Source organism: Hyperolius riggenbachi, chromosome 9, assembly GCF_040937935.1.
Source record: "Hyperolius riggenbachi isolate aHypRig1 chromosome 9, aHypRig1.pri, whole genome shotgun sequence".
NCBI lineage: Eukaryota > Metazoa > Chordata > Amphibia > Anura > Hyperoliidae > Hyperolius > Hyperolius riggenbachi.
Window position 1 is genome coordinate 48,538,306 of NC_090654.1, and position 25,111 is coordinate 48,563,416.

The 25,111-nt window shown below is 41.6% G+C and overlaps 1 protein-coding gene across 1 annotated transcript in view; it reads left to right on the forward strand.

Annotated features, from left to right (window-relative positions):
• The window catches only part of CELSR3 (cadherin EGF LAG seven-pass G-type receptor 3), a 297,920-nt gene extending 292,401 nt beyond the window's left edge, over positions 1-5,519 (forward strand). The window contains exon 37 of the mRNA XM_068254819.1: positions 2,493-5,519. Within this exon, the coding sequence (XP_068110920.1) occupies positions 2,493-2,520 (28 nt within the window). The 3' untranslated portion in view covers positions 2,521-5,519. The remainder of the gene's footprint in view (positions 1-2,492) is intronic.
• The last annotated feature ends 19,592 nt before the right edge of the window (positions 5,520-25,111 follow it).

A 25,111-nucleotide genomic window follows, 5' to 3' on the forward strand; every position in this document is an offset into this window, starting at 1 on the left:
AACATCAAAAATCACTTTTGAAAAGCTATTCAAAAGGGATTTTTCAGAGCTCTATGTTTAGTACTAGCGCAATCGCTCCAAAAGTGCTGCAAGCAGAGTGATTGGGGTTTGGCGTAGTTGCAAACACTCTAGTGCAGTCCCTTTGTTACACTTTCATTGGCAACTGACTTTTTGTAATTGCCACCAATTGTCAGAGATCCAAAAGCGCTGCCAAAATCGCTGCAGTGGGCTCCAGGCCTAAGCCTGTTTCTATCTTTCTTTTTTTTAATATAATTTTTCCTAAGCCTGTTTCTAGCAGTTTTCCTGCTGCTTCCCTGTGAAATTTGGTAAGAAGGGTAAAAAGAATAAAGAAAAGTATTTGCATGAATGATCAAGCGATATTTTTATACATTCTTAAGAGATTTGTTTAATCAAAAAGTAATTTTTATCTCCCATTTTTTGTCAAAATCTTAAAACTGTTTTTAATTTTATTTTTAACAAAAAGAGGACAGGTAAGCAAAGTCTGACAGGAATTTTTGGCTGAATTTATATTTAAGGAACGCTGGCTATGTAGGGTCTATCTAACTGAGTTTTTTTACATTTGATGGCAAAAAATGCAGAAAGTAACCACCCCCAAAATTATATGCAGACTACTTTGAGACCTATTTCCATAAATGGGCTAAAACTTTAATTTTTGGGGTTTGTATAATTTCCAAACTCTGCAAATGTATTATTATTTTTATTGATTCATATTTATTAATTAATAGTAAAAAAGAAATACCAAGATACAATGCTCTGCTTATTTGAACTCACAATTCAAAGTTGGCATATGACAGGTTCAAAATGACCCATCACTATCTTGGACTAGGCCCCCTTTGTTCCTGTGTATCTCTAAGTCTGTAGGGAACTTGGGGCCAATTAGGGTAAAAAACATACAAGAAGAGTGAATGTACAAACAAATATTTATAGTGCAAACATTTGAGGTAACCAGAAATCAACATTTAGAGATATCTTCCAAAATTCCACTTAACAGTTCTTAAAAAGAGGCAAAATGTCCTATTCCCACTTACTTGTTGTTAGGGATGGTCAATGAGATGAGGCGCGGCCAGGGAGAGAGAGCTCTGGAAATCCTGTAAGAACGTCCCTTGAGCAGGGAATCCCTCTCCCTGTGTTTACCTCCGGGATGATGACAAATAATGTCACCAATCTTGGGGGGGGGGGGGGGGTATAGCACGGTGGTGGGGGGGGCAGAGAGTGGTGGTATGGGGACACAGAGGCATGTTATGAGGTAGAGAACATTCCTCTGTGTCCCATCTGCCCACCTCGGGTTCCCTTTAACTATCCCTAATTGTAAATGGGAAGATACAAAACTATTTCTAAAAATCCCCTTTTTTTTCTGTAGGTTGAAGAAGAACCTTTAAGTCCCAATTTAGCAGACATTTAGGCCCCGTTCACACTTGCGTTTTGGCAAGTAAACGGACCGGATCCTGATCGGATCCTGATCGGATCAGGACCTGATCCTGATCAGAACCGTACGGTTCCGATCCGGATCCGGTCCGTTTGTATCAGGCATGCATCAGGCTGCCATCCGGATCCGTGGGCAAAAAATAGTGAAATTTAAATAAAAAAATGTTGGGGTCAGCAGAAGGTGCACCTGGTACACCTGTAGAATCAGGTTCCTCCGCTGTAGGCCTCACCTCCACCTCCGACATTCTACCAAACAGCTCCAGCACGTCTGTCACTGCTGCTCCACTCCAGACATGCTTGGCCCTTGTGTCCCCATCCGAAATGGCCGCTTGGATACGCATAGGAAGTGGGGTAGAACGTCAGGTTTTTGTAGGCAGTGTGTTCTGTGCCTTCCATTCCCCATTGGTTTCTGTGTTCCGGATGGTGCTGTCAGGCTCAGGTCCGGCTCCGGTCCGGGTGCGTGGGCCGGAGATCCGGACCCAAAAAATAGCGCATGTTGGAAAAGTGTCCGGAGTCCTGATCCGGTCCGGCTCCGTACTGTACGGAACGGACACGTGTGAACGTCCGCATAGACTTTGCATTGCTATGCGGAACGTACGTTCCGTTTGTACAGTATACGGTCCGGATCAGATCAGGAAAATCCGGACAGGGAACGCTAATGTAAACCGGGCCTTATTGGGGTTGACTACATTACAGTCCATGTCCTAAAAAGTTGCATTGTTGTTTTTTTTGCAGAAACTTAAGGGTAGAGCAAAAAAGTGATTTTTAAAAATCTTTTTATGATGAAAATCTCACATGATGAAACTCAAAAAATGAAAACCCATCCGTTTTTTGTTTTTTCAGAAAACAAACAAACGTGGAATAGTGGCAAAATATCGCACTTCATGATTTATGTGGTGTAAGAAAAAATTAAATGAAAAAAAATTGTTCATATTCTAAACAAATCCCTATTCATTTATTTTAACGAGTCACAGGTTTGGATTTGTTGTTTTTCTTTTCTTCTTCTTTTTTTTTTTTTTTACAGTTTGTTTCTATTTGCCTTTTAGATTAGTGAGAAATGATGATCATTCCTGAAACTTAATCCAGGACAGAATAGAAAGGAAGATACAGCGGACGGCTGCATTTGCGAGCACCTGTTCACACATTTGCTAGCAAAGGTCTGTAGTCCACTGGCCAACGGGCCTGAGACGCGACCGAGCAGAAGTGGGTCAGAAATCTCAGGTTACCATTTAGCTACAGCATGGAGACTCTGCCATCGAAAGTCAGGATTAAACAACAGAGCTGAGAAGGTGGGTCACCCGGCCAGGAAGCTACCGCCGTATCTACGCTTCCACCGTAACGCTCACTATGGAAGATTCCTTTCGAAAAGATTGTCATCAGGGAGGAGGAGAGTTTAAATAAACTGAACAGACTTTTTTTTATACATTTTGTATCTTTGTAACGAGAGCTAAAAAAAAGTATTTCTATCCTTATTTTTAGGAGTTAAAAAGTCGATGTCATTCCAGTACAGACACTGCTATAACTGGGGCTACTGTAACATGATGGACTTCACGAGAGACAAGGATGTTTGTACGAGAAGTCCATAGGAGAAGACCTAAAAGTTTACTGCTGGGTTAGGTGAAACGTAGACAGGGTGAAAACACAATACAATGTAACTGTGGAAGCAGAGGGGGAATTTATTTTTTTTCAAGTATCTGATGGTCCCTTTGAAGTGGGTACTTAAAGGGGGGCTCCGCCAAATCCTTATGAAAACCTGATTTTAAATGGACGTTACTGAGTGGAACCTGGGTCTAATGTATCCTTGGGATGTAGTTCTTCAGAATTCTGCAGATATTCTTGGAATTATGTGCCAAAACACTAATACATCTATTTCTAAGTAGTAGAGGAGAGATTCACTGTTACAGCCTTAAAGTGAACCCGATATGAGAATAAACAGATGTGATACACAATTGTATTTATTCTCCTACTCCTAAAAATGACATTTTTTTAGCTATCCCATGGTTTTATTTATATTTAAACATTTACAAAGTAGATTGAATGTTTTGTTGTCTCTGCTCAGTGGCAGCCTATTAAGTGTCCCAGAGTTAAAATACATGAACTATTGAGCTTTTTTTAATCTCCTTCTGCTCTCAGAAGTTATATTCTGTCAGGAAAACTTTTATAGCTGTAATCTGCTTATCAGTGAGATTTACTATATTCTCGACAAAGTACTGACATGACAGAAGCCGTCACCTCCATGCCTAAAAATTAACTCTTTCAGGCAGCAAAATACAACCAGTAAAACAGCCTGGTTATTAATATGTTTGCAATGTACATACAGATGTTTATCTCATCATGTCACACGTCGCATCGGGTACACTTTAACCCTATGTTACAACCCATTGATCCCAGAAATGAAGGGAGACAGAGGAAAAAATATACAATCTCATTATGCTTAGTACTAAAAAAAAAAAAAACTTAAACTATTTTCTTTGTTTTTAATCTCATAAATATGAAATATTATATATGAATATTTCAATATTGTACACTAAAAGCCATCAGGTGGAGCTTCAGTTAATCTGTGAGCGCACTACATCCTAAAGAACAGCAGCTATGAGATTTCCTAATATAGCAATCTGAATCCTACAAGGGAAACATCCTTCCAGACGAGTTTACTTCTTTTTGTAACAGGGTGTTTCCAGGAAGTAGAAACTACTGGCTTTGTTCAGCAAGCTTTGCAAATAAAGTGTCATGGAAGCACTCTGGACTAAATATGCAAATACAAAAATGTTTCAAATGAATAAGGTTCTAATTTTGTAAACTTTCACGTCCAGGCTGTACTCAGGTTTTTCCTTTTAAAATCACATTTTTTGGAGTTCTCCTTTAACTTCACACCCATCCACACAGATGGCTACCATGTTGTCAGCTTAGTCAATGGTTTACTGCAGCTTATCACTATGATTTGGCTAAAAATGGCTGTGTTTTTGTGGTAAGTACACTAAAGTCTTTGTGAATCAGATGCAGGTTCCTTGAAACAGACAGTCCATGGAGCTTTACGATGTTTTATGTATTACTGACGAGAGTGAATTGTGCTCAAGTTACTGTCAAACAACTACATTCTGTAAATCTGCAACTACCAACTTTTTATGATTTTTGTTTTTGTTTTTTGCTTTTTATGTACATCACCATCTACACCAGCTCATCCAGGGGTGGCATTGCTAGACCCTTGAGGCCTACATCCCAAGGCTCCACCCTACATTCTAGAGGGCACTCCCCTTCCATAGATACCAGGGGTGTAACTAGAATGAAGCAGTCCCTGTGATCACAGTGGAGGCCCAACTAATTACCTTCCCTTCCACCAATACAGGGGACTATACTTCAGATCGGCACTTTGAGTCCTATGCAAGAAAAGTGCTATAGAAATGTTATTGTTAGATCAGGTGGTTTTGTGGCTACACTTGTTATGGGTGTGAAGATCAGGATGGCCACACTTCTTTTATGACCCTTGTGAGATGGGCCCCAAGGCCGTGGAGGGCACCAAGGGGAGGGGTATGAACATCAGGTGGCCTAATCAAAGTTTTGCTGGGAGGGGGCATTTATTCTAGTTACACCACTGATACATACCATTCCAACTTTCACTGATCTTTTACAGTATGAAAAAAAATAATGTCACAATCAATACTTTAAAACAATTTATGAATACTGTTTAAAATCTTTATTCACTGACTTTTCTGACATGTGTCTCAAAGGTGGAGCCAATCTTGGTTTTCTGCATTTTTAAATGAAACTTGTTTTTTGGGGGGAACAATTCTGCCTTTACATACATTAGAATCCTGCAAAATGGTACACAGATTGTGTAAAAAAATAAAAATGGTAGCCCAACTTATAAATAAAACTGCAAATGCAATTTGAAAAATGGTGCAGTATGCTCATATATACATATATATGCTAATGTACATTATATATATGTATATACGCATACATCTATGTGTGTGCGAGTGTGGTTTTGGTGTGTTTTATCGTTCCATCCTTGTTATCTGTTGTTTAAGGAGGGAAAAAAATGAAAAAACTTATTTTTTCAGGATGTATATAAAAAATTGAATCTCAGAATTCTATTTGTTATGCATATTTATACGTCTGCCTGTTTATTTTATTTATGTGACTCATTTGTAAGCCAGTTCTGATTTTGTGTTTTGGTAAATATTTACACTGATTCACCAAAAAGATTTTTTTTATTTTTGTAAAGATGAAATGTAACAGTTTTTTTTTTAAAACTTCCTTTACAGCAGTTTTTGAATTTTTATTTTGTACTTTCCTATAATGCTGAACATGGAACAGTAGACACAAGCTGCAGTACTGACGGTCAATATAATATTTAAAGGGAATATATAGTGATTTTTTTTAATGTTTAGTACTTAAAATACATTTTTAAAAATGTAAAAAGAAACTCAAGAAGTAGTACAAATAAGTATTTACATTTTTGAAATCTCCCTCCTGGTTTGATTAGCAAGTTTTGTAAACAGAAAACTATATTGCAAATTATATTTTGTGGCGTAGTGTATAGCACTCTCACCTTGCAGCACTAAGTGTATGGTTCAAATCCCAACCAGGGCACTATCTGCACAGAGTTTGTATGTTCTTCCCGTGTATGCGTGGATTTCCTCCCACAGCCTAAAAACCTACAATAACAACAAAAAAACTAAAAAAAAAATGGCCTTAAAGAGAACCAGAGACGAAGCACCCTCATGTATTTTACCATATATATTAATGGGAACATGACAGTAAACACCTACTCTGCTCTTTGTTTCATTCTGCACTGCTCAGTCTGCCTTATAGCTGAGTCAGTCTTCTGTGATGTCTCTTCAAGCCCAAGTCTGCCCCCTTGTGGCTCTGCTTTCCTGCTATGTATCCTCGTAGCAGGAAAACAGAGCCAGGAGGGGGCGGGCTTGGGCTTGAAAAGACATCACAGAAGACTGACTCAGCTATAATCATTCCGGTGAAAGTTAGACTGAATGCTCAGTCGGGGATTCTTATCAGGGCTGATAACAGGCAGACTGAGCAATTAAGAATGAAACAAAGAGCAGAGTAGATGTTTACTGTCATGTTCCCATTGATATACATGGTAAAATACATGAGGGTGCTTCGTTTCTGGTTCTCTTTAAACTATGATGGACATATTACTATGTTAGGGATTAAATTGTGAGCCCCTCTGAGTTAAGTGATAAGACGATATACTTTGTACATTATTGTAGAAGATGTTGGCATAATAATTTCCTACAAAGCACCCAAACTGCCATCTATTTACATCCAAAAATCCTAGTCAAATCAGCTGCTAGTGGATTTCAAAATAAGAGAAACCTTTATTTTGGTGTAATATCAAACCTGAAAAAAATATTTTTGAAAAATGTATATTTAGTAATAAACAAAAGTAAATGAAAAAAGATCACTGTACATTCCCAAAAAGCATACACTGAAAGGTTTAACGAAGACAAAAACGTGGATCAATTATCCCAATTTATAGGGGACAAAATGAAATGAATGTATATTAGAGAAAATACCGCAACAACGTTCATATTTTTTATTTTTTTTTGAATTGTTGTTGTCTTTTGTAATTAACCTTTATGTATTTCTCTCACTTTATTTTTTCCCAGTAAATCAAAATTCATCCTCTTTTAATTGGGAATGAAATAATCAGGGTTGATGCAAGGTGTGTTGGGTTGCAATGTTTTTTCTTTTTTTTTCCTTTCTACCAGTCAGAGATAAAGTATCTGAATTAAAAAATAATAATAATAATAATAATAATGTTATTATTTAAAATAGAGGCATTTTATAGTTCATTTTATTAAGTATTTATTTTATTCTTATGTTCATTGATATTTAATTATTTTAAGGGATCTGTGTGTGTGTTTTTTTCTTTTTATAAAAGAAAAAAACATTGCACTAGTGTTACGAGGCATTTTTGGGATATGGAAATGAAGTACCAGTATTAATCATATGTCGTTTAATAAATCACCCCATGATTTTTTATTTATTATTTTTTATAAACACCCACGATTATAGATAGCTATTATCTGTTATTTAATATTAGCCATAAATATATTGAGATGAAACTGGGAGACCATGAAGCATAACCAAATTATCAACACAGACGCAGCACAGTGCTGATTTTTATGGGGTTTGCATTTCGTTTTGATGATTCTTAAATCGATTTTTGCACATCAGTGGAGCCCCTGGTGTACTTTTTACAATGTATGACTTTGAACAAGGTGTTGCCTTTCTTTCTACTGAGCCCCACCACAACTGGTAGTGGCATTAGTTGCAGAGGGTCAGCGACCGGCACATGTTCTTACATTTGGGTAGATTCATCACAGTTAGTGGCAGGGCTTAGCATTGAGTGAGGCTGCATTTAAGCTGTGTACAGTTGTTAGATTTTTATCGCCTGAAATGATCCTTGGTGATCTGGTGCAAATACTGAAGTCCCCCGATGTCAGTGCTCTCTCCTCCTACACAGGCCACCACTATTAATTCCTGGTGTGGGTTGCAGCAGAAAATCTGTTGCTAGTCCCACTTTTTGTATGGAATGGTATGTTCAGCGGGAAACAGCATCAGCTGTAAACTGTCACCCAAAGCAATCATTTCAGGTGACTTTTATCTCCTTGTGTATGTTGCTTTTCGACCTACGTGGACAATGTGGGATGTTCTTGAATAGTGTGGACCAGGGGTTGGTGACTATCACAGGTACAAGCGGCCACAAGTGCTGGCACTCTGGCAATATTTTTAGTTTTACACGCCTTTTGTATACAGTTTACTTTAATGTATTTTCCATATCAAAACCTATGTAAGTGATTGCTTCTATGAATTGCCACTTTGTAAACTAAAACTGACTGCGGCAGTACAAAAAAAAAAGTGACCAAAATTTTCAAAAGAAATATGTGCCAAAAACCGGTTGTGAGCAGTTTATGGTGAAGTCTGCTGATAGAATGGACGCCGGTTGCTGTGGTCCTGTTGCAACTGTACAGTTTCTCCTCCAGCATCTTGTTTACAGTTAAGAGCCAATTAAAAGTCAAAGAATCGAGACTCTGCCCAGGTACCGTGTGTACAACGAGGCAAATGGCATCCCACCTGATGAACCGAACCTCCAAACTTTTTCTTCTGGGACAAAACTGAGCTTACTCCAAGCGGTGGCATAGCTAAGGAGCTGTGGGCCCCAATGCAAGTTTTACAATGGGGCCCCCCAAGCGCTCTATACATAACAATTGATACGGCGCACCAAAACCTGCCAATGGCAACTACAGTGCCAGAGGTGCAAGAAGGGGACGGGGAACAGCTTGTTAATGGTTACTACTATTCAGCGTATCTATAGAAGTGATTAATATGAGCACAGGACCAATAGAGAGCTATTATTGTAGTTGAGGGAGGGCCCCTCTGCTCCAAGGGCCCGATGTGGTCGCAGCCTCTGCAACCCCTATTGCTACACCCCTGACTCCAAGCATGGTGCTGATTGCTGAGCCATATTATATGTGATTGCAGAATAATTCACAGTGAATTTATGAGAATGCCCCTTAAGCATTACCAAATACTATTGGTATTCACACACTGAAAGTTGGCTTATATTTACCTGCATCCAGGGTTATAATAGCCCCCATGACCCCTGGATGCAAAACGGCAGGGTAGCGTTATACATTACCTTCTCCCGGGGGCGATACAGGTCTTCTTCAGTTTACAAGTGCTGTGCAGGTAGCCAATCCCCAAGCAGCTTCCACCCCTACCACGTGACATAGGACTGAGGCTGCATGGTGATTGGTTGGCTGCACGGCATTTGTAAATTGGAGAGGAAGTGAAGATGGAAATGGTCCCCACCAGGAGCAGGTAATATACAAAACATTGGTACAGGATTGCCCCCACAACTTTTATCACGAGAGGGTCCGGCCAATAGTTCTCAGAAGGGGGCTAGCCCAGTGTAGTTATCTTAGGAAAGTTCTCCACTGGCCACATACGAATACTTTAAAAATATCCCTACTTTTTAGTTTACTGGCCATTTTTCTTTAAATAGGGACATCCTGAACCTTACTATTCATCACAGGTAGTTGTTGAAACTGCAGGCAGTGTTTGACTCTCAACAGCTTAGCCACAGTTGGGGAACTGTTTCTGATTAGGAGAGTTTGACATTTGAAGCTATCAGGGCCATACTCTCCTATGGGGATTTCATGACTATCTGCACAGTAATCAAAAGTGTGGAAGTGCACCACAGTCACATACAAGCTGGTGGAAGCCAAGCACTAATTGCCTGAATCATCATAAATAGGCTAGAGTACCTTACCACGACAATCACACTGACACCTGGGTGTACCTCATTGGGGGTAATCCCCTTTGTAGCAAAATTATCAGCACAGTGGTGACTAACACAATGTTTTGGGCTCCTACCATGTATCATGTGCTCTGAAACGGTGTGCCAGTCAGTATTTTCTGCTGTAAAATTTGCAACAAACAAACCCTTAGCGTGGTTGAACCCAGGTGTGATTGTCAAGGCTGAATTTTGGGAAAGGCCACAAAGGCCATGGCCTTGGGCGCTGAAAAAGGAGAAGGGTGGCAGGACTTGGGGAGAGATGAGACCACATGTCAAAATAAATCATCTCTCCTGCTCCGAAGCCACCCTTCTTTGCTGCACACATGTTCTTAATCCAGGAACATACAAACTACAGTTTAGTGCCAGGGTTGTAGAAAAGAATTTCTGATCAAGTAAGGTTTATGGAAATATCAGCTCTACTGTACAACTCAAGCTGAGCTGAACAGTACAGCTTCTCCACTCTCCCCCATCCACTGTACATCTTACAGTCAGAGATAAGGTTTTTTTCACTAGAGAAATGTATGGCAGCCTCTTCTAAGCTAAATCTTAACCCTTTGCTGGCTCATTTTAAAGGTAGCAGTATTTGTACCATGTTAGCCATCAGTAAAATATAAATAAGTAAGGGCCCGTTCACACTAGGGGCGTTTTCCGCCTATTTTCAAGCGCAGGCGATTTTTCAAATCGCCCACAAAATGCTGATGAGTTCACAGCTGAGCGGTTCTTTTCCGATTTGCTCAGCTAAGCAGTGCATGGGCCATTTTGGAGGCATTTTTGCTTTAATGGAAGGTATAGGAAAAATGCAAAACGCTTACAAAAACACTTTGTGCAGCGATTGCGTTCACGTTTTTAAGAATAAATGGCATTGTATTTATTATTTTCCAGGTCAAAGAGTTCACTTCCTGACTGGCGTCAGGGAGTGAATTACAAAATCGCTCTGAAAAAGCGGTAAGAAAAGCATTTTCTACTAAAACGCAACGTGCAGTGTAGCGCTGGGAGGGGGGAAAAACAGCGCACAAAAACACAAAACGCTTGCGTTCGCGATTTTAGGTGTGAATGGGGCCTAAAAGGGACGTGGGAGCTGAAAATTACAAATCCCGCCCTGGTTGTTGTGATTGTTGTGTTGGGGTTTGGCGTACAGCTCCGTCTCACCGGGAGCATCCCCTCTAAGGTGCTGAATGGCCTGTGGACAATCATGGTCTGTGGACAATCCTTACGCCTTAAAGTGATCATCAAAGTGGTGCTGTGGTCACTTTGTGTTATTACACCTGTCTGCCCACTTAGACAGCATGTGCACCTACCCTGAAGAATGCCTTGAGGCATCCCAGTTAACAGTTATCAGTTTCCCTGCATTAGAAATTAGTCCCACCCTTCTCACCTTCCTCTTAATTAGCGAGCCTATCACAATGAGGGCCAACAGGAAGCCACAGGATTTGGGGAGGAGCAAGCATAACCCTTTCTATGAAGGTTTCAGAAATTAAAGGAACGCTATTGCAAAAAATTGTAAAATTTAAAATAGACAAAAACACATGCATAAAACATACAATTCTCCCAGAGAAAAAAAATGTGCTATAAATTACTTTTCTCTTATGTTGCTGTCACTTACAGTAGGTAGTAGAAATCTGACATAACTGACAAGTTCTGGACTAGCCAATCTCCTCATGGGGGATTCTCAGGGTTTTCTTTATTTCAAAAGTACTTCGTAAACAGCAGTTGGTCAGTCCAACTGCCTGAAACACTCCTTTCCAGGGAGTGCTTTTGTGAAGAATAAATTAAATACTGAGAATCTCCCATGAAGAAATGAACTAAAAAACCTGTCAGTTCTGTCAGATTTCTAATTACTACAGCAACCTAGGAGAAAAGTAATTTATAGCTCATTTTACTCTGGAAGAAACATACTTCTTATTTGTATGTATTTGCATATGTTTTACATTTTACATTTTTTCGCAATAGTTGTACTTTAAAGTGTCCACATGGTCAATTTAACATTTGCTTCACTGCAATCCGCAGGATGAGATTTGGTGGAGTTGTTCTTTAATGCAATCAAATATTTTAATTACAGTGCGCAGTTTTGACCCAGAAATTGAAAAAAATGCAGCTTATGTCGCATATTGATTGGCACATTGCAAAAAGGGGCAGGGAGCAGACACATAGTTTGTGAAGGTGGCAGGAGCTGGGGAGAATCTAGTTTTACTATCTTAAAATCATATCATGCCTTAATTAATGAATGAAAGTAGCATTCTTCATTAACTTAATCAAGAACAGTTGCTAAGTGGTTCCCAGGACCGGTGGCCATTACGTGTCAGATTTCGCAGCATCAGCGGATCGTGGAATGTACAGTGTCGGAAGGCGGAGTCACTCCCCCTTCTATAAGACTGCCTCGCTTGTAGTTCAGCGGAGACATGATTGTAATTCTGTGGGATAGCGCTTGTTTTTTGTAGGAAAACCGTTCTCAGTTATTTTTCATTTGTGCAGTTAAACAAGGCAAAAAAAATCTTATGTTTCTTGTAAAATTGTAAAATTAAAGCGCCAGATTTGACAATAAAATATTATAAAACTGAGTTTCCCTTGTGTCCTCTTCTTCCTGTGTTTTTTTGGTGGTAAAGAAAGGCAGCCTGTACTTATTTCTACTGAGATGATTAGGAAGAGGAAGCTTAGTTTTAAAAAAAACTTTGTTGGGTTATAATAAAAGAAGGCTAAAACGCCAAAAGGCCCACGCAGGGGCACAATTAACACTTCAACATAACATAAAACAACCAAGACAGACAGCGTGAAAATGCAGATAGTAGTCTTAACCTGTTGCCGACCGCTCCACGCCTATTGGTGTGAACGCGGCGGCAGTCCCAGGACCACTCCACGCCGATTGGCGTAAATCTTTTCCGATGGGACTAGCAGGAGATCGCAGGCACTAATGCGCTTGTAGCTCCGCTCCGCCTTCAGTCTCCCACAGCTGTCCCCCTGGGGAAGACACGAGCGATCCGCTGTCATAGTCTGAAGCCCATGACAGCCGATCGCTATGATTGGCTGGCGGGGGGAGGGAGGGACTGGAGTAAATTATTTTAAAAAATAGTAACATTTATTAATAAAATAATAACAAAAATATTTACATAAAAAAATAATAAACTTTGGAGGAGCGATCAGACCCGACCAACAGAAAAGGGAGGGGGAATCACTTGTCTGCTGAGTTGTGCGGCCCTGCAGCGAGGCCTTAAAGCTGCAGTGGCCTATTTAGTGTAAAAAGGCCTGGTCTTTAGAGGGGTTTAGCACCGCGGTCCTAAAGTGGTTAATATGCAAAGAAACAAATAAAAGATAATAAAAATTAAAGAAAAAAGAAGTATGGAAACAGGTTAATCTCGGCTTCCAGCAGGGTGCATGGCGAGAGCAAAAGGAAGAGGAAGCTTAGAAGGCTAAAGGATATGAGTGATGGTCTCCAGTTTTAAATGTTACCAGTCTGGAACTACTTTTTATCCTGTTCGGTGGCCGTGTTGCGGTATCGCTCTCTGCCAGCATCGGCCAGATATCAATGCCAAAAATGGACCAATATATGAGCACCCTAGGATTACATTCACTTGTAATGTGTTACAGCAGAAGGCCTCACCCAATTTGGACCAAACCCTCCATAATTCTTTTCTCAGCCTTCGGTCTTCTGTACCTACCGTAAGTGAACAGAGATGATGAGAAAAAAATTCCTCCATAGAAGTGACAATCATGCTTCAAAGAGGAACTTTAGCGAAAAGGCGAAAAAATAAATCAACACATTAAAAAGTCTCTGATGAAGCAGGGCTAGTCCCTGCGAAACAGCTGTCAGACTTGTCCTTTGCCCCACTGCTGTTAGCTTTTTGTTTCAACCCAGCCACAATAAAGGGTGTTTTAGCAGCTGTGCCCATCTCCTTCTTCTCTTTGATTGAAATTGTGGACTACCATTGGAGCACGCTGCAGGTAAGCCCAGTGTGGCAGTATCCACCCCTGCTGCATTTTGTGCAAGTGCTTTCTTCTCTTCATATTTACATCACAACGTGAGAAGTTAAAAAATATAAGAAAGATCAAGAAATGATTGATGTTCGCCATGTAATTCATTTGATCCACAATCATCTCTACTACTAGCAGCAAGAAAAAAAGACAGCACCACCAAGTGACATTATCTATAAACATCCCCCCCAACAATGGGATAGGCTAAAAGGTTGTTTTTAATAGATGTATATATGCACAGAGGGTAATACTGTTTGCTCGGCAGTTGGAAACAGACGTTATTTCCCCCAATACAGCACTCTTCAGAGACGTGAAACTGTCAGGACCTAGGAACTGACATCACACTGTGGGAGGGGTTTTACAACTATATCAGCCATACAGACCCCCCTTTCCCCTCCCTGATGATCTATTTGAGAAAAGGAAAAGATTTCTCATGGGAAAGGGGGTATCTGCTACTGATTGGGATGAAGTTCAATGCTTGGTTAAAGTTCCTCTTCAATTTTCTGGACATACTGGACACAAACACCCTTTGCGCTACTTTAGTTAAACATCCATAGGGAGAATAGCTGATCATGGTATGTACTTTCTGTGGATGACTTGTTCTCGGGTCAACAGCTGAGGCCCTGTAGTAACACATTACACATTCCTAATTACCGAATACTCCCCTCATACGCCTGTATATAAGATGAGTCAGGTACACACACGCGCTTGATCTGTTATGAAGCTAGACGGACGACGAATGCCACCCAAGAAGTAAGTCTGTACCAAAACTATCATCATTACTTATTCATTTAAAGAGACACTGAAGCGGGAAAAAACATTATATAATGATTTGTATGTCTAGTACAGCTAAGAAATAAAACATTAGGAGCAGAGACTTACAGTGCTGTAAAAAACTATTTGCCCCCTTCCTGATTTCTTATTCTTTTGCATGTTTGTCACACTTAAAGGTTTCTGCTCATCAAAAACCGTTAACTATTAGTCAAAGATAACATAATTGAACACAAAATGCAGTTTTAATCCATGGTTTTTATAATTTAGTGAGAAAAAAAACTCAAAACCTACATGGCCCTGTGCAGTGGCGGCTCCAGGAAATTTTTTTAGGGGGTGCTATGCAGGTGCTGGACCAATTTCCGGGGGAGCTGACGGCAAAAAATGGGTGTGGCTACAACCTGCGGCGCGCCAAGCGCGCCGCGGGGAAAAAAATGGGCGTGGTCATGACCGGATGAGGGCGGGGCTAACTGTAATTTAAAGTGAACCCAGGGTGAGAGTGATATATGGTGGCTGCCATATTTATTTCCTTTTAAACAATACTAGTTGCCTGGCAGCCCTGCTGATCTATTTGGCTGTAGTAGTGAACTGAATTACACCAGAAACAAGCCATGCAGCTAATCTTGTCAGTTCTGACAATATTGTCAGAAACCCCTGACCTGCTGCATGCTTGTTCAGGGTCTATGGTTGAAAGAATAAGAGGCAGAGGACCAGCACGGCAGCCAGGCAACTGGTATTGCTTAAAGGGAGATAAATATGGCAGCCTCAATATTATTCTCACCTCGGGTTCCCTTTAAAAGTGCAACGCAAAGACAGAGGGCCCAAGTTTTGGTGACCCTTTTCCCAGAAAATTCACATAATTGTGCAGGTTTTCTCAAGAAAATACACGTAATGTGAGCAGATTTTAACAAAAAACACGTCCAATGACCCCAATATGCACAATCGGTAGCAGATATGACCCCAATATGCACAATCGGTAGCAGATATGGCCCCAATATGCACAATCGGTGGCAGATATGGTCCCAATATGCACAATCGGTGGCAGATATGGTCCCAATATGCACAATCGGTGGCAGATATGGTCCCAATATGCACAATCGGTGGCAGACATGGTCCCAATATGCACAATCGGTGGCAGACATGGTCCCAATATGCACAATCGGTGGCAGACATGGTCCCAATATGCACAATCGGTGGCAGATATGGTCCCAATATGCACAATCGGTGGCAGACATGGTCCCAATATGCACAATCGGTGGCAGATATGGTCCCAATATGCACAATCGGTGGCAGATATGGTCCCAATATGCACAATCGGTGGCATATATGGTCCCAATATGCACAATCGGTGGCAGATATGGTCCCAATATGCACAATCGGTGGCAGATATGGTCCCAATATGCACAATCGGTGGCAGATATGGTCCCAATATGCACAATCGGTGGCAGATATGGTCCCAATATGCACAATCGGTGGCAGATATGGTCCCAATATGCACAATCGTTATCAGATATGGTCCCAATATGCACAATCGTTATCAGATATGGTCCCAATATGCACAATCGTTATCAGATATGGTCCCAATATGCACAATCGTTATCAGATATGGCCCCAATATGCACAATCGTTATCAGATATGGCCCCAATATGCACAATCGTTATCAGATATGGCCCCAATATGCACAATCGGTAGCAGATATGACCCCAATATGCACAATCGGTAGCAGATATGACCCCAATATGCACAATCGGTAGCAGATATGACCCCAATATGCACAATCGGTAGCAGATATGACCCCAATATGCACAATCGGTAGCAGATATGACCCCAATATGCACAATCGGTAGCAGATATGACCCCAATATGCACAATCGGTAGCAGATATGACCCCAATATGCACAATCGGTAGCAGATATGACCCCAATATGCACAATCGGTAGCAGATATGACCCCAATATGCACAATCGGTAGCAGATATGACTCCAATATGCACAATCCGTAGCAGATATGACCCCAATATGCACAATCGGTAGCAGAAATGACCCCAATATGCACAATCGGTAGCAGAAATGACCCCAATATGCACAATCGGTAGCAGAAATGACCCCAATATGCACAATCGGTAGCAGAAATGACCCCAATATGCACAATCCGTAGCAGATATGACCCCAATATGCACAATCCGTAGCAGATATGACCCCAATATGCACAATCCGTAGCAGATATTCACCTGAAAAAGAAAAGAAAAACCCATTTACTCACCTACAGCCAGAAGACCTTCTTTCCCGACCTCCTGTCCCGAGTCCCGACCTCATTGTGGCGCGCAGCGCCCGCGCGCCCACGATCCTCTTCCTTCCCGACGTCACGACGAGACTTCCTGCCTGCATGCAGAGAGCAGGGCTACGGGAAAATGGCCGCCCGAAGCCATGCACTGCAGACTCGAAGTCTGCAGAACAGGGCTCCGGGCGGCCATCTTACCGTAGCCCTGCCTGCTGCTCCGTGCTGCCGCTGTGTGAACTGACTTGGCGTCTTTTAGACGCCTGAAGTCAGTTCACTCCAGGGGGTGCTTTGGGGGTGCTTGGACAATTCTAGGGGGTGCTCGAGCACCCCCTTGCACCCCCCTGGCGCCGCCCCTGGCCCTGTGTGAAAAAGAAATTGCCCCCTGAACCTAAGAACTGGTTGGGCCACCCTTAGCAGCAATAACTGCAATCAAGCGTTTGCGATAACTTGCAGCGAGTCTTTTACAGAGCTCTGGAGGAATTTTGGCCCACTCATCTTTGCAGAATTGTTGTAATTCAGCTTTATTTGAGGGTTTTCTAGCATGAACCGCCTTTTTAAGGTCATGCCACAACATCTCAATAGGATTCAGGTCAGGACTTTGACTAGGCCACTCCAAAGTCTTCATTTTGTTTTTCTTTAGCCATTCAGAGGTGGATTTGCTGGCGTGTTTTTGGTCATTGTCCTGCTGCAGCACCCAAAATCGCTTCAGCTTGAGTTGACAAACAGATGGCTGGACATTCTCCCTCAGGATTTTTTGGTAGACAGTAGAATTCATGGTTCCATCTATCACAGCAAGCCTTCCAGGTCCTGAAGCAGCAAAACAACCCCAGACCATCACACTACCACCACCATATTTTACTGCTGGTATGATGTTCTTTTGCTGAAATGCTGTGTTACTTCTACGCCAGATGTAACGGGACACGCACCTTCCAAAAAGTTCAACTTTTGTCTCGTCGGTCCACAAGGTATTTTCCCAAAAGTCTTGGCATTCATTGAGATGTTTTTTTAGCAAAATTGAGACGAGCCTTAATGTTCTTTTTGCTTAAAAGTGGTTTGCGTCTTGGATGTCTGCCATGCAGGCCGTTTTTGCCCAGTCTTTCTTATGCTGGAGTCGTGAACACTGACCTTAATTGAGGCAAGTGAGGCCTGCAGTTCTTTAGATGTTGTCCTGGGGTCTTTTGTGGCCTCTCGGATGAGTTTTCTCTGCGCTCTTGGGGTAATTTTGGTCGGCCGGCCACTCCTGGGAAGGTTCATCACTGTTCCATGTTTTTGCCATTTGTGGATAATGGCTCTCACTGTGGTTTGCTGGAGTCCCAAAGCTTTAGAAATGGCTTTATAACCTTTACCAGACTGATAGATCTCAATTACAGTACTTTTGTTCTCATTTGTTCCTGAATTTCTTTGGATCTTGGCGTGATGTCTAGCTTTTGAGGTGCTTTTGGTCTACTTCTCTATGTCAGATAGCTCCTATTTAAGTGATTTCTTGATTGAAACAGGTGTGGCAGTAATCAGGCCCGGGGGTGACTACAGAAATTGAACTCAGGTGTGATAAACCACAGTTAAGTTATTTTTTAACAAGGGGGGCAATCACTTTTTCACACAGGGCCATGTAGATTTGGAGTTTTTTTTTCTCACTAAATAATAAAAACCATCATTTAAAACTGCATTTTGTGTTCAATTATGTTATCTTTGACTAATAGTTAACGTTTTTTGATGAGCAGAAACATTTAAGTGTGACAAACATGCAAAAGAATAAGAAATCAGGAAGGGGGCAAATAGTTTTTCACACCACCGTAAGTCTAATATTGTTTCCAGTACAGGAAGAGTTAAAGAGAACCTGAACTGAAAATAAAAAGTCAAAATAACCATACACAGGTCATACTTACCTCCTGTTTAGTCTACTCCTCAATCTCTTTTTCCTCTCCTGCATCCTGTTTGTCCACTGCGATCAATAGAATTCTCTGTCCTCCATCTTGAAAATGGCCATTAACCCGATAACAGCTCCCTCCCTGGTCAACACACTGTTAAACTGTAATATCACCCACTTGAGCCATAGGGAAACATGGGCATTACCTTGCACATTCAGTTGTAACTGACAGCTGCTGATATATAACTGACAGCAACTGGTATATTTCAGTTCTGTCAGAACTGGAAAGGCATCACTGTAAAAAGAAAATGGTGAGCTTCTGAGGAACTGACGGTGAGGTTAGTATAATATTCATTTGCAGCTACGTCATGTGTTTATTTTAAGTAATTTTACTTGCTTCAGGTTCCCTTTAAGAAACTCCAGTTGTTATCTGCAAAAGAGCCATTGAGCTCCATGACTTTCAAAGACGCAGAGAGCTCTGTCTTCTGAAGCTTGTTATCTAAACTCTCACTCACTGTATTTTCTTTTTCTCTGCAGAGGAAAGTTCAAAAGTTCACTGGCCTCCTCTGTAAAATCATTTAGAATGCTGAATAGTGTGTAAACTGCAAATATTAGTGAATGATGCAATTTTATAAAAAAAAACACTATATAACTGAAAAAAAATATGAGAATATTTTCTTTGCTACTAATGTTCTAGTAATTATCCATACTACACAACCAATTCATTATATCATATTTTTTTCCGCTTTAGTGTCTCTTTGAAGCAAACCTGAAGTGAAAATAAACCGATGAGCTAAATAATTGTATCTGTAGTCCTAATTCTAAATAGAGCTCTCTTGGGATCCCATACTTGAGTCTTGTATCTAAAAGTTAAAAATGTAGGTTTAATGTTTTTACTGTCTCAGGTTTTTTAGCATGCAGACATATCTAAAGCAATTAAGCCTTTGTATCTGTTCACTGTGAGCAAAAGTGTTTCTTAGCCATACCCAGAGGCGTATCTACAGGGGTACAGGTATGGCATGTGCCATGGACACCTCATACTGGGAGTACTGCTCCATAGCATGCCTGGAATTCTCCATATAGATTCTGGTTTTATCTGGGGGACAGTCTGCTGCCTGGTTAAAGCGGACCTGAACTCAGAACTTCCTCTCTGCTCTAAAAGATAAGTAACAGCATAAGATTTCTTTGTTACAGCTGATACAAACCCTGCAATAAATCTGCAGTGTGTCTACTTCCTGCTTTCATGGAAGCCGACATCGGGTTAACATCCTGTGTTTACAAATTAGCTGCTATGCCAAGGTAGCCAGCTGACACAGCTGAGAGATCAACTTACTGTTGTGATTATTCACAGATGAGGGGGAATTAGACAGGCTAAACTCTCTAAATACATACAGGGTGCATTTCTCTGTTTTCCTTCTGCTCTGTGCAAGAGTTCAGGTCCACTTTTAATTTTTCAGGGGGGACAAGCTGCTTAATAGCAATTTGAGATGTGTACAGGCTGATCTATTACCATATGTTATTCTTACAGGCCATGCTTCACTTCAGCCTGGACACAACCTAACTGAGACAACAGCTTCATTTTTTTTAAAGCCAATGTTTCAGAGCCATGTAAGACCCCTTTATCAAGGCACAAGTTGCGCTGCAGCCACTCGCTGGATGCACATCCTGTCCCTGTGAGTGCAAAGAGGAGCTCTAACTCCTAACAGGATTATACATGTTTATCCCTTGAGTGATGGACAGATTGTTGCCTAGAGCAACTTGTGCCTTCATAAAGCGGCCCTACGTGGTTCCGAAACATTGAGCGGCGAACAGATTGTTGCCTAGAGCAATTTATTCCTTGATAAAGGGGCCCTGTGTGGCTCGAAAACATTGGGGTTTTTTAACATTGCTTTTTCTTGTCATCCTCTTATTCAGCTGTAGAACTCCTGACACTAATTAAAGTGAGCCCAAGGGGAAAATCAACTGATGAGATTTTTTTTTAGATATCTCATTGTTTTATTTTATATTTAAACAGTTACAAACTAGATTGTGTCAGGATCTCTCCTGTAGCATGTTCTGTCGGTTGCAGTGGAACTGCAACTGGGCAGTTCTGACTTATCTGCTTGCATTCAGTTGTGCATTCACAATAAAGTCTCATTGGCCTCAATTCACTAAGATCATGCTAGAGATAATAAAGCAAGAGAAAACCTACCTCCACACATGAGAGAGTTATCTTACCTCTTCATTCCTTAAGTTACCTCTCCTGTAGTTATTTTACCTCCTCTGTAGTTAATTTACCTCCTCTGTAGTTATTTTCACACGCAGTTAATTAACAGCCTGTCTTTAACTCTGAAGTTATTTTAAGGATTGGATATAATTTAAAGACAGAAGAGTTAACTTTAGGCTTGCCTGAGGTAAAATGTTTCCTGAATACTACATGCCTTATCACCATGGTAACAACTCTAGAAGAGTTATTAAAGACAGGAGATAAGCTTAGTGAATTGAGGCCATTGTCATTTGCAATCACTCTGCAGTTCAGAGCAGCTCAGGATGCTGTCATGATTTCTCCTATTGCTTGCTGTAGTTGAACTGCAGCCAGATAGCCCTGTATTTCCTACATGCATGTTGTTGCATAATATTGCATGTATATGTTATGAGAGTCCTTTTTCACAGTCAGCTAGCAGCGTGTAATCAAGCCAGCTCAGGATTGAGTAATTACCATTCAGCTGTGTGGGAATTTGCATGCCTGCATCCATTGGCTGATGGCGACATAAAAGTCTGCCTCCTATTTCAGACTCGGCCCGACATAGCATACAGCTCCCTGAGTTGTTGATGGGTCCATGCTGTGAAAATATTGTGTATTGCATTGCTTTGTATTTCCATGCCTGCTGGATGTTTGCTGCACCCGTGGCGGGTCAGTGAAGTCCACTATCCTGCTATTTGGAGACTACCTTCACCACACTGGTGACTGGTAGTTATCCTTCTTGCCTTGTTCCTGAGGATATAACTGAAGCAGCTGTTGCCATTAGTTACACTCCTACCTGTTTGTCTTTAGTTATCCTTCTTGCCTTGTTCCTGAGGATGTAACTGAAGCAGTGGTTGCCATTAGTTACGCTCCTACCTGTTTGTCTTGTCAATGTCAGTGTGAATGTTTGCCGTCGCTGGGGCAGCGACTAGATTGGCAAAGCATTCCGTCTGTCTGTCTGTTGTTTGTCCTGTTACTCAGCCTGAGAATTAGTGTGGTGTTGCACTAAGCAGCCATTGTATATTAATACAACTTTCATTACTCAATTAATGTATTGCAATGCGACTGCCAGATTGACTTAGATATGACCTTAGCTTTACTGACGATTTTCTCGCCTAGCCCTTTGTACCGCAGCCATCTGATCTAATGTGTATGACCTTAGCTTGTTACCGACTCCGATTCTGCCTAGTCCTTTGTACAGCAGCCATCTGATCTAGCGTGTATGACCTTAGCCCGTTACCGACTTTGATTCTGTCTAGTTCACTGTACCACTGCCATCTGATCTAACTTGTATGACACTAGTCTGTTACCGACTACGTTTGTTGTGTATTGTATCACATAGCATCTAGCGTGCTAGGTGGTATTGGAAGCCCAGAGCTGCAGTTGCTCTGGGCAATCTTGCTCCTTTGTTCATTACTCCTGTGGCCACCTTTGTAGCCTCTTCCATTACTCAGCTACATAGTCTTGAGCACACACGCTGACTCAGAAAGTAGACCCCCCAAGCATTACAGATTGATTGTTTTGTTGTCTATGCTCAGTGCCAGCCTAATAAGTGTCCCAGAGTTAGAAAAAGGACAATAGTTCATGTATTTTATCTCCCTCTGCTCTCAGGAGTTGTATTCTGGCAGAAAAACTTTATGGCTGTGCTTGGCATTTCAATGATGTTTACTATTTTCCCGACAAGTTTTCTACAAAACAGAAGCTGTCACTTCCATGTCTAAAAATTAACTCTTTTAGGCAGCAAATCAAAGCAAGTAAAACAGCCTGGTTATAAATATGTTTTGTGCTGTACACATATTTATCTCATCATGTCACATATTGCCTCGGATACACTTTAAAGTGTCCACCTAACTTCCGAAATTAAGCGTAACCAAGGTGGAACACACTCACTTCCGGAAGGAAACTGGAAGTGAATGCCGAGGACGGCGAGCGGCTCAGATCGGAACAGGGATGAGCAGGTAATGATGCTACACTGTTTATAATATAAAAGGTGTGATTGCCCACCCGCTCTCAATACCCCTGAGGACGGCAGGAGGCCGAAACCAGTCGGGTTGAGAGCGAGCATACACGATAGAGAGTGCCATTTGGTGACGTGCTTAGTACCACTATAGTGGGAAGCGAAAATTGCCGGTGGGTCCTATGGGAAATAGGACCCACAAATGTGAGTGTCTGTACTTGTACATTCTGTACTTCGTTGATTAATAAAAGTGGATCTGTTTTTTGAATACTGAGGGAGTCCCCCATATTTTTGGTTTATATCTTCCTTGTGTGAGTGTCTCACAGTGTCTCACAAAGAGGAGAGGAGGGACGGCCCGGTATCAGTTGGGACTATTGGAATTTCAGCACAGCAGTTTATTGTATGTTGGTCAGTTGGAGACTGAGGATAGAGTCTTTTCTGCCTGCAGCAGGTTTACAAGTCCTGGAGAAGGGGCGCCTGTACTAGTTACTTTACATTTCTGACAGTTTAAAGTGTACCTGATATGATTAGTAAAAAAAAAAACATACATACCTGGGGCTTCCTCCAGCCCCCTTTGGCCTGATCTCACCCTCGTTGTCCTCTTCCACCTCCTGCATCCTCTCTTATCGCTCCCAGTAACTTTGTCTAGTCTTGGCCAGTCGGCGCAGGTGCAGTGCGGTCGCACACACTCCCCTGTGGTGCTTCCGCGGCAGGAGCGTTCTGCGGTTGTGCAGTAATACTGTTTCCCTGGCGACGGGAGCACAGCGGGGAGCATGCGTGGACAGCCGCACATGCGCAATAAGCCCCGACTCCCGAAGTTACCAAGAGCGATAACAGGATGCAGGAGGTGGAGGACGGCAGCAAGGGATGGATCAGGTTGAAAGGGACTGGAGGAAGCACCAGGTATGTAAGAATTTTTTTTTCAGTCAACTTAGGTTCTCTTTAACGTTGAATCATACAGTGGGTAAAAGCAGTAAAACATATAGCAGTAAAAGCTGGACAGCTTTTGCAGGCTGCGCGCGCATCTCCTGCTTGAGGGGCGGAGCGATCGCCACTCGGAAGACTGTTAGACGGCGAAACTGCTTGTTTGTTGTTACTGTTTTGGGATAAGTCCTTGAATAAATGCTACGTGACATTGCAGCGGACCCGTTTCTCTCTTTGCCGTCTATTAGGGCTGTACAGTCCTGCGATCTGCAGCGGCGCTGTACTGGGGCTGTCCCCCTGTACCATGTGGCTGTCCCCCTGGCACACTAGAGAGCAATCGGCTCTCATAGGCAGAAGCCTATGACAGCCAATCGCCAGGATTGGCTGGATGAAGAGAGGGGTTTACAAAAAAAAAAAAAAAAAAAAAAGCTAAATAGTAAAAAAAAAAGATACAAATATTTATTTAAAAAAAATAAACACTGGGGGGCTATCAGACCCCACCAACAGAGAGCTCTGTTGGTGGGGGGGGGGGGAGGGGGGGGATTAACTTGTGTGCTGAGTTGTGCGGCCCTGCAGCGAGGCCTTAAAGCTGCAGTGGCCAATTACACTAAAAACGGCCTGGTCTTTAGAGGGGTTCAGCACTGTGGTCCTCAAGTGGTTAAAGAAAAACAGCAGTGATAGAAATATATTACTTCGCCACTTCTAAAGGAAAAAATTCCACTTTCCTTACAAAGATTAAAATAAACAGATATCAGCACTGCACACGTCTTTTGGCAAAGCAATCGTATTAAAACATATCAATTGAAACATGGAAACTTGTGCTAATGAATTATTTTAAATACAAAAGTTTGTAGTGGTCGTTTAAAGGACATAAACAGGCCCAGATTTACCCAGGGCTGGCACTACCATAGAGGCAAAGGAGGCAATTGCCCCAGGGCCCCAGAGCCTGTAGGGGCCCCCAGTGGCTACAAGAGGAAAACATTTTTCGAAAAGACCTTATAGTTTTTGAGAAAATCGATTTTAAAATTTCAAAGGAATAAAAATACACATTTGAAAACCCGCCGACTTTAACGGTTAATAGCAAATCCACCTTAAATGCTAGAAACTCTAAATTTGCAGGATTTGTTAAGGAGATCATTGGGAATAAGAGGAAAAATAATTTTTCAAAAAGACCTTATCGTTTTTGAGAAAATTGATTTTAAAGTTTCGAAGGAAAAACGTATACTTTTAAATGCGGTAAATGTCACTTTTAGTAGCAAGCCTAACGGTAGTGTAATTTTACATGTATCAAAAGAAAGAGCAATGAATTTCCTGACGGGGTTTCCAGGGGGTTCATACGCAGCCGCAGC